This window comes from Xiphophorus maculatus, chromosome 1 (assembly GCF_002775205.1).
Source record: "Xiphophorus maculatus strain JP 163 A chromosome 1, X_maculatus-5.0-male, whole genome shotgun sequence".
In the NCBI taxonomy this organism is placed as follows: Eukaryota; Metazoa; Chordata; class Actinopteri; order Cyprinodontiformes; family Poeciliidae; genus Xiphophorus; species Xiphophorus maculatus.
Window position 1 is genome coordinate 31,091,958 of NC_036443.1, and position 9,968 is coordinate 31,101,925.

General features: G+C 41.4%; 1 protein-coding gene across 1 annotated transcript; it reads right to left on the reverse strand.

The window, feature by feature from the left end:
• Nucleotides 1-6,655: 6,655 nt before the first annotated feature.
• On the reverse strand, nt 6,656-9,720 carry LOC102231420 (ladderlectin-like). Its single transcript, XM_023336118.1, has 7 exons — nt 9,223-9,720; nt 9,058-9,123; nt 8,849-8,885; nt 8,106-8,200; nt 7,762-7,896; nt 7,128-7,239; nt 6,656-6,875 (listed from the first exon to the last, which is right to left on the reverse strand). The coding sequence occupies exons 2-7, from the start codon at nt 9,121-9,123 to the stop codon at nt 6,808-6,810; spliced, it is 513 nt and encodes a 170-aa protein (XP_023191886.1). The 5' UTR covers nt 9,223-9,720; the 3' UTR covers nt 6,656-6,807.
• Nucleotides 9,721-9,968: the final 248 nt, after the last annotated feature.

The following is a 9,968-nucleotide window of genomic DNA, read 5'->3' on the forward strand; positions in this document are numbered from 1 at the left end:
TCATCTTACAGTACAAAGTCAAATCTCCCCAAAATCTCATCTTATTCTTAAAATCAGTCTGTTTTATAGAATCTCATTTTCATTGGTGTAAGTTGGTAAGTTTTGACCAATAGCATTGCTGCCCGTATTTGACGTGTGTCCTTGCGTAAGAATTCCATCAGTTTTCAAATGAATGTGTATTGGAGTTTCTTTGGGAATATTCAGACCTATTGACCTCCAACATCTGCTCCGTTTCAAAAGTGCAACACAAGTCAATTATTCTTATCTATCCAAACAATTTATTTCCCAGACATTCTTTCCGTCTCACTTCAGCTTCGTAAGGGAAGCACTCTATTCTGTCACTGATGGTGTTATTTGAAAGAAGAATTTGGGATAATTTACCTTTGGCCGCTGTTCCGAGTATCAGATTTGCATAATAAGTCGGGTGTGTCTTGACCTCTATGGCGGAGGCTCCGCCAAACCCCTGAGACTGACTCACCGAACCCCTAGGATTCAATCAAACCCCGGTTAAGAACCACTGACTTAGCAGCTCTGACTTTACATCCAAAAAGTGCCCTGTTGCAATATGTCGATGATTTACTCTTGGCAGCACCTACTGTTGAATTATGCAAAAACGGAAGCTTGAAATTGCTCAATTTCCTTGCTGATAATAGACACAAGGTCAGCAAGACTAAATTGCAGTTTGTGCAGCCCTGTGTGACTTTTCTTGGACATGTGATCTCTGAACAAGGCAGGACTATCTCTGAAAAACGTGTTTCAGCTATAGTTCAGCTACCCCTCCCACAAACTAAGAAACAGTTGATGTCATTTTTAGATTTGCGTGGTTATTGTAGACATTTCATTCCAAGTTATGCTGAGTTTGAAAAACCTCTGAGAGAAATATGTCATGAAAAAGGTTTGTTGATGAGCTCTAAGGTTACATGGACAGCTGCAGCATTAACATCATTTGAAGCGCTAAAAAAGCAATTACAAACAGCATCCACTCTGGGCATTTCCGATCCAACTCGTCCATTTACACAGATGGTGGATGAGCGAGGTGGCTGCACGACTTCTGTTTTGCTCCAAAAACATGGTGACCGATTGAAACCAGTCGCTTATTTCTCATCTAAACTGGACGCTGCAGCAGCCGGCTTGCCCCATTGTCTCTGTGCGGTGGCTGCTGCAGAGAAAGCTGTCAACTGCTGTACAGTTTTAAATCCTGCTACTCTTTTGCCAACGCCCGCGGACGGCCAGCCGCATGATTGCATTGTAGAACTGGATGTCCTGTGTTTCCCCAGACCTGATCTGAATCAGGAACAGCTTTCAGATGCAGAACTCACTCCGTTTGTTGATGGCAGTGCATCACGGAATCCCCACACAGGCAACATTCTCAGTGATTACGCTGTCGTCACTCTTTCCGGTGTGGTTGAAGCTGAGCCCTTGCCACGCCTGTCAGTTCAAGCTTGTGAGCTGATTGCTTTGACTCGTGCCTGCATTATTGCAGAAAACAAATCAGTGAATATTTACACTGATTCTCGTTATGCTTTTGGAGTTGTTCATGATTTCGGAGCTCTGTGGAAACACCGCTCCTTCCTGTGGTCAGATGGATGCCCCATTCTGAACCACAAACTCGTGTCAGACCTTTTGGATGCTGTAACAGTGCCATTGCTGTGATAAAATGTGCAGCTCACACCAACTCAAAGGACCTTGTGTCGTTGGGCAATGGGGCAGCAGATGCATCAGCGAAGGCCGCTGCCCAGGGGCCGTTGTCCAGCTTCCTGCTAAAAGTTGAAAAGCATGGTGTTGATCATGCGTCAAAAGGGGGTATGTTGAGAGAAATGTACAAATTGTGGTTTACAGTAAATTTTTCAAAAACAGCACACACTTTTTGTGAAAACTGTGTGATTTGTGCTCAAAATAACATTTCAAAAGGCCATAAAATGCAGGGAACAGGTGCACATCAGCCAACGTCAGCCCCATTGCAGCATGTAATGATAGATTTTATTGAACTAACCACATGTGAGGAAAAAATATTGTTTGGTGATGGTTGACATATTTTCAAAATGGGTTGAAGCGTTCCCAGTTCAAACAGCAGATGCCTCCACAGTAGCAAAGATCCTCTTGAGGGAGGTGATTTGCCACTGGGCAGTGCCTAGAAGAATTTCTAGTGATAATGGAAAACATTTTGCAAATCAAATTCTTACTGAACTGTCTAAAATGTTGAATTTGGACTTAACTAAACACTGCTCGTACCACCCTCAATCCGGCGGGGTGGTCGAATGACAACATGGTACGTTAAAACTCAAACTGACAAAAATATGTGCTGAAACCGGCCTGAACTGGGTACAGATTCTCCCAATTGCACTAATGTACAGTATATGAGAATGAGACGTTGTCATAAAAATAACCTCAGTCCTTTTAAAATCCTCTTTGCAGGTCCCCCGAATTTGGGCATGGGACCCCCTGGGAAAGATTTGACCACCTGTGATGACAATATGATTAATTATTGCATTTCTCTAACAGATCAGCTGAAATCCATCAGACAGCAGATGCAGGGAGGCCAGCCGCCCCCAGCTACTAAACGACTTCATGATATACAAACTGGAGAAATTGTGTTTATCAAAAATTTCAGGAGGAAGAACTGGCAATCCCACAGGTGGCTAGGACCGTTCCAAGTCCTGCTGACGACCCATACTGCCATGAAGGTTGCTGAGAGGCCTACCTGAGTCCACTGCAAGAGGTTCACCGGCTGTCCACCAGAGGGTGACATCCCAGGGGCTTACAAAGAAGCCTCCAACAAAGCACCTCTGAAATAATAGAGATGCCGACTACAGCACTCAGTAGAAAGCCAAGCTTCTATCTGAGAAAGATGCCAGGACCAAGGGCTCTGGAACTTTAGGAACCCAACCTTTTTCCTCGACGTCATTCCTGGTCATGGAGGGATTGGGATGTACTAACAAAACACATCTTCCGATGTCAATCTGTGCCCTCACCATCCTGATTCTACTGGCTACCGTCATTGCGCTCAACCTCATCATTGTGGTCAACTTCAGCAAATTGTGCGTCCATTCACAGCACAAAAGTGTCTACCCGCCGTAGTCTTTGTCCAAAGTTCTTTCACCAATCCACGGGTTTTTCCGATAGCATCTTGAGCATTTCCTCGACGTCGACGTCCATTAGTCAGAGATATTCTTATTTTTTATCTTCATCTTCCTCTCTTTCAGTTCTTAATTTCAACTTTTTAACCATCAATATAAATCTGTTTTTCGTTTTCCTCACCAGCCATGACCAACACCTACCACACCTCCTCTTTGGTCAGGTTCTGGTCCTCAAGGCACACTGCCTTGCAAATTTTAGGTTTTTCCCTGATTCAGCACACATGATTTGAATTGATGGCTGATTAACAGGGTGGAGGACCATGGTTGGGAAAAACTGGTAATCAATTTTGAATCAAAGTATGCTGTTTGTCGTAGGGAAGGAGTGCCAGTTGATCTACGTTCCCACCCTCATCTATGGTCATGAGCTTTGGGTCATGACCGAAAGAATGAGATCGCGGATACAAGCTGCCGAAGTGGGTTTTCTCTGTAGGGTGTCTGGGCTGCTCCTTCACGTTGAGAGGAGCCAGTTGAGGTGGCTTGGGCATCTGGTCAGGATGCCTCCTGGACGCCTCCCTGGTGTTCCGGGCACGTCCCACCAGGAGGAGGCCCCGGGGAAGACCCAGGACACGCCAGAGGAACAATGTTTCTCAGCTGGCCTGGGAACGCCATGGAATTCCCCCGGAGGAACTGGAACAATTGGCTGGAGAGAGGGAAGTCTGGGCCTCCCTTTTTAAGTTGCTACCCCCATGACCCGACCATGGATAAAGCGGAAGAAAATGGATGGATGGGATGTTTTGTGCCTATTGTATCCCAGGATATTTTGGGGCAGACCAAATATTTGTAATAATTGGGGTTATGTCTTCCATTGTATTTTTTTTCCTGCGCACCACTCTAGGCCCAAGTATGAAATTCTGCAAGATTTTGTGGGATTTGAGTTCTTAAAGCCCCGTGCCATACCTTTATGGCTTGTTGCTTGGTCTGGGAGAGCATGTGGTGGACTAGAAGTATAGGGTTTGCTTCAGGTGGGCTTGAAATCATTTTAAATAGCTTGATGTTCTTACTGATATGCTTAGATGTGCCTCTATTCTAGAATAGCTGATTAAAATGATTGCATGATCTCTTCTGTAGCCATCAAGAACTGCAGAAGGTTGTTAATCACTCACAGATTCAGTCCAGGTGAGGCAGAAGGGAAACACCTAAAACATGTAAGGCAGGTGAGCTGAAACACTAATCTAAATCTACTAATCAATGATTCAGTCTGTTGATTCTTGATTGGTAACTGGTTAAACTGAACTGGACTATTACTACTTGTGCAGGATCATTATCAGCATATGGACATTTGTGAATTAATTTAATCATCAATTTATTTGGAAATGTTTGTGGTTAATGGAAGATTATACCAGTTATTTGATGGAAGTTTATTCTGTATATATTGTAATTAATTTGTCCAACTACAATGTAAATCACATTTTGCTCTATTTGTCTGTCTCTGTTGTGTTAAATCAACCCTGATCCTCCCTGAGTTTTATCTTTAGGTTTTCTGATAAACAGCCTTTATTTTAAATATTGATTTCCTCATTTTAACATGAGTGCAGCATCATAAATGGTACACTTTGCTGCAGCTTGACAGGCAAATGTGATTATATATGTCAACTAACATTAAAATACATATTCATTAATATTCATTAGTGTGTCCTTATTAATTTAACTGTGAGTGTACAAGGGGAACCATCAGGTTTGTGTGCTTGTTCTCAGACTTATAACCAGTACACTACTTAACTTTCAATGTGTTTCAAAATTTTTCAAATGTTTATCATCTTTCTAATTGGCCCAATCCAGTGCCTTCCTCTCTCTTATTTCAGTTTTTTTTCAGTTGCTGGTTGGAAGTTTAACCCAAAGCTGACTGACGAGGACGGCAGCGAAACTGTAAAGAAGTGACTTCATTACACACCAGAGCAGGAGGAAGGAACCAACCAGAGTCATTCTTAGGCACCAAAATTCATACTGTTTCCCTTTTTCCTACAGTACAAAGCTTAAACTCATGGATGCTGTTCTTCCATGGACAACAGAATGATGTTCTGACCGTCAAAAAGGAGTTCAATATGTTTACAGATCTATACTGTTTTCTTAATAAAATGTAATATTAATGCCATGTTGTATTTTTTTTATGTTTGTGTACACACATTTACAGAAAGATGGTAATGTAACATATTCCGTCTGCCAACAAAATTGTGTGTTTAACACCAGTGCAGAAACTTAGTGGTATGTTATGATGTAGACCTATCAGACCAAAAAATGTACATGAATCAATGCTTATTCCTTCATTTTATTCAATAGAAGATTAACACAAATGTGCATTTAGATCAACATGCAGATGATGGTTAAATCAACATTGATATAGTGTTAGTAATGGTTGAAACCCTAACGTTGATTCAACATGTAAATCGCAGACCATTTTCAGGCTTCAACAAGTATTCAATGTTTTTCCCTAATTCTGCTCACTGGCAGAGAGAAGGCTCCTCCATGTCCCAGGAGCTAAAGATTCAAAAATAAAGGTTACTGTTAGTGCATCCAGTACTTAATCCCAGCCAAAGGAATAAACCATCATCCAGGTTTACTTAGGATTCTGCAGAAGGAACCGTGGAATTACAGGTTCCCTGAAGTGTGCACAGCAGAGATGTGCAGATATCAGCAAAAGTGTCATTTACAGTGAGAAAAACTCTGTTAACAAAGGCTGCCAGCCAAATGCCTCTGATGACCTGAGCTGAGGAGGAGATTGTGGATGTAGCTGTTTTCATCAACAGCTTCTAATAGGAAACAAACCTCTGACCAGGTGCAGCAGACCCTCTTCGGCCCTTCCAGGACAAGCAGGTGTAGACAATGGAAGGATGAATGATAAAAACAATAATGCAGTTTAAATAAAGGGATTGAAAATAGTTTGGCATGTACATTTTTAGGTTTCTAGTTAACTTTCAAACATGTAAACGTAGCCACAAGAGTTTAAGACACATTGCATTTATTTTTATAAATCTAGGTTTTTACTTACTGAGTCCCGACAATCCTTTATTTTTAAGCAGTCTATGTTCTGTATTCTCTTTGTGGTTATATTCAGCTAAGCACACTGGGGTTCTGTAGGATTTTGGTCTGAGCGATGGGATTACCATGGTAGAAAGTTGATTCTCCGTCTGCTGAAAAATGTCTGTATTCATGTGTTTTGGATCATCATCCTGCTGTAAGACCTAATAACGACCCAACTGCAGTATTCTGGTTGGGTCAACAGATTTTTAACTAAAGATGCTCTGGTGTTTCAGAGGTTTATGATGACAAACATTTTTACAAGGTTTTATTAGGTGTAAAATATTTGTGACACTAGTGAATTTGTTCAAAACAGGTGGTACAGAGTTTATGAAAACTGTTCATATTTCATAGATTGTTATTACTATACTGATGCACTGATATTCTGATGATTTTCAGCATAAAGTTATAGCTGAGATTTAGAACTATTACCAATTAATTTATAAGTTGCTGCTTAATTGGAATTTTGACATATTTTAAATCCTATAATTAAATCAATCAGATTTCATAGAAAGAAAACATTTATTTAAGTGATCAAATGAAGTGAAATCAGGTTCTTCCCGCAGTGATGTCATCGAGGCTTGACATCCAGGTGGAAGTGACATCACCAGTAGGAAAGCCATATGGGCATTTCAGATTAAAAGGCATGAGAAGGTTATAGGGGTCTGGCACAGATGAAGGGAAGCTGCGTCACACAATCAGCATCACCCACAAACTCTTTATCTGTAAAGAGACAAAGAGACAAATCCTGACTGCAAACCTTTGACAAAGACTTGGACATGATTTGATCAGTTACAGAAAGCATGCAGGGCAGATGAAGTGTCTTGCCCAAGGACACAACAGACATGAATGGAGTGGGGGTTCGAACCAGGAACCCACCGATTACAGGACAAACTCCTACTTACTAAGCCACCAGATACATACATTTATACAAAATTATTACATTACAAGTTGTGTATCTCCAGTAATAAATACCATTTAAGTTGATGTTCATGCAGTGTTCGACTCCACCATCATTCTTTGGACGTTCGGGCCTCCAGTTAGTAAACAAAAATTTGGAACCGTCAGTCCAAAACCACTTGCCTTCCTGAAAGAACATCTTAGTTTTAAGTTCCTATGCAAACAAATCACACAGAACCAACATAGACTTCTGTCACTCATTATAGAAAACATGAACTGTGTTTGGATCGTTTCTATTTAAAACCCTCAGCTGGTCAGAGCAGCCGGTGGAAAACAGAGGCAGGTTCTGGTTCTGTTGGAGGTCTCCTCTCATTCCTCTCCACTGTTGCCACATGCTTCCTCAGCATGAGGGAGTTTAGCATAGTCAGTTATTCAATACAACTAACTGGGTTTCCTGAGATAACTGTTGACCAATTGATATTCTAATCTGCAATTAACTGCATCGTGTTATAACCAGGATCAACTGGAATGTATTTGGCTGAACTGACCACTTTATTAGGAACACCTATTCAATTCAATTCAGTTTATTTATATAACAACAATTCACAACGTCGTCTCAAAGCATTTACAAAAAGTGCCATGAGAAATGCATCTTGACATAAAAAGACATCAACCAACCAGAGTTATTTATATGTTTTTAAATTCTCACCTGTGCTGAATCATAACCGCCAACCCAAGTTGATGTGTGTTTTCCAGTTCTAAGGTGGATAACCTGTCTCATGAAGTTGTACTCCCCTGTACTGTGGTATGAGGCCAGATGTGAATCCAGTTGGAGGCAATGTTTCTGAAAAAGGCAACACAGGTTTAAACTTTCCTCTGTGCAGTGAGACAGTTGGTGCAGCTGAATATCGACCTTTAGAAATTATGGTTCCATTTGTTTAACGGAAATCAGTTTCTGTAACCTTGTTGTTGGTTAATCTTATTGTCTTATATCAATAAATTTACATTCTTTTAAATGTAGCAAATCTGCTGTGACCATCACATCTGTTGTACCTCTGCATCAGCCCAGGACTTTGAAATATTCAGTACCCTGAAACAGCGACGGTTGAACCACCTCCAGCCTAAAGGGCAGTCAAGGGCTGTGGGAGCTGGGAAATATGAAGAGAGAAAGTAAATACATAGATCTGATAACCAGCGTAATTTTTTTTTTAATTGCCCTGCAAGGGGTCTTTTTTGTGGGCTCTAGTGTCCCTTTTTCAAAGTAGGCTGACAGGAAAGGGGGAAGACATGCGGTAAACGTCGTCGGGTCCGGGAGTCGAACCCGCGACAGCCGCGTCGAGGCCACGTCGCCTCTGAATGTGGGTCGCGCTAACCCCGCCGCCACCACGGCACGCCCAAATCAGCATCATTTTAACACCGAACACAGTCCAGACGTTCAGCTGCATCAAAAATTATGGTAAAAATACATTAAAGTTATGAGAAAATACTGTATATTCACATGAAAAAACTCTGAAATGACACATTTATTGGTTCTGATTCAGTTATTTTATTAAGAAAATAATTTGCCTTAGCATTTCTAGCTGCCTTCTGTAAAAACTACTAGGACCTATCCACTTTGTGGGATGGGATGTTTCTATACAATATGTACTGACTAAACAATTTATTAATTTACGTTATACAGAAATTAAGTCCTGTACTTTTGCTGAAAGGATGACCCATTAAAGCAAAAGTTTCCTATCTTTTTAAAGAATTTCTCACAATGTAATTGTCGTTTTTTAGATTATAGAAACTCCAACAATAAAAGAAGCACGTACCTCTCAGTCGACATCCGGCCTGTGGATGGAAAAACCCAAAGTTTTAGCACAAAATTCCCAACAAAACAAAGTTTCCTCATTGAACTTCGACCAAATGATGGCTCAGATTGCTCCATCTGATCTACGTCAGTCAGCCAAAGCTCACAACAGGGACATACCAGTCATTGTTTTAAGTCCTTCTCCATACTTACATCAGCTCCATCCCAGAGTCCAAAGCTCAGACCAAGAAGCAGAGTGAAGACAAGACCGGCAGCCATCTGTAGAAAGAATCGTTAGGAAAGTTCATAATTAGTGTCACAAATCAACTCAATCACGACAAAAAGCATCATGATGAGCAGTAGGACTTTAAATGTCACCTTGTTTTGATGGTTAGTTGAAGAGTCTGTTCCAGCAGCAGTTTCTGGTCACAGGATGTCTCAGAGATGGAAACACAGACTTTATATACCTTCACTTTGTTTGTCTGTGAAGTGGAAATCTTTGAGTAAGTCACTGTCTGTTCTCGTTTTTGTCACTTTTTTACAAAGTGTTCAAGTTGTTGCAGAATCTTCCAGGATTCGGCCAAGGACGTTTTCCTGGTAGCGTGAAGAGTTACTTACCATAAGAACCGATTAGAACCGGACCAAACCGGCTGATGTTGCCACTTCTGCTTCTCTGTCCAGAACAGTGTTCTTGTATGGAATGTACTCTCTGATGACAGAAGTGTATTAAAAATGGACGTATCTGTTAGATGTTGCTCTGCTTTTCCTGACTCTGTTGGATTCAAAGTCCTTTGACTGCCTTCAAATAAAACACTTGAAAGATAAAGTTGAAACTTTATCAATTCTTGAGTGGTTTCTCTAGCTGTGTGATAAGGAATTTCCACCACATTCTTGGTGTCAGAAGTGGGATCTGTCATGCCAGAAGGACTCTGTGGCAGAGGACAAGAGCATTCGGCCATCCTGAAGACTCAAAAACCAGCTTCAGTCCACTGCTTATCAACAGCTCGGCTGTGGAGGTGGTCAGCAGCACCAAATTCCTGGGGGTGCACATCACTAACGACCTCACCTGGACTGTGAACACCACGTCTCTGGTCAAGAGGGCACAGAAACGCTTGTATTTCCTG

Excerpts from the sequence above, each read along its gene's own strand:
- LOC102231420 (XM_023336118.1), bottom strand. The coding sequence starts at position 9,123 with ATGGCTGCCGGTCTTGTCTTCACTCTGCTTCTTGGTCTGAGCTTTGGA. Across the intron at positions 8,886-9,057 it reads GACTCTGGGATGGAGCTGAT|GCCGGATGTCGACTGAGAGG; the intron begins GTAAGTATGGAG and ends TTCCATCCACAG. Across the intron at positions 8,201-8,848 it reads AGGTACGTGCTTCTTTTATT|CTCCCACAGCCCTTGACTGC; the intron begins GTTGGAGTTTCT and ends CATATTTCCCAG.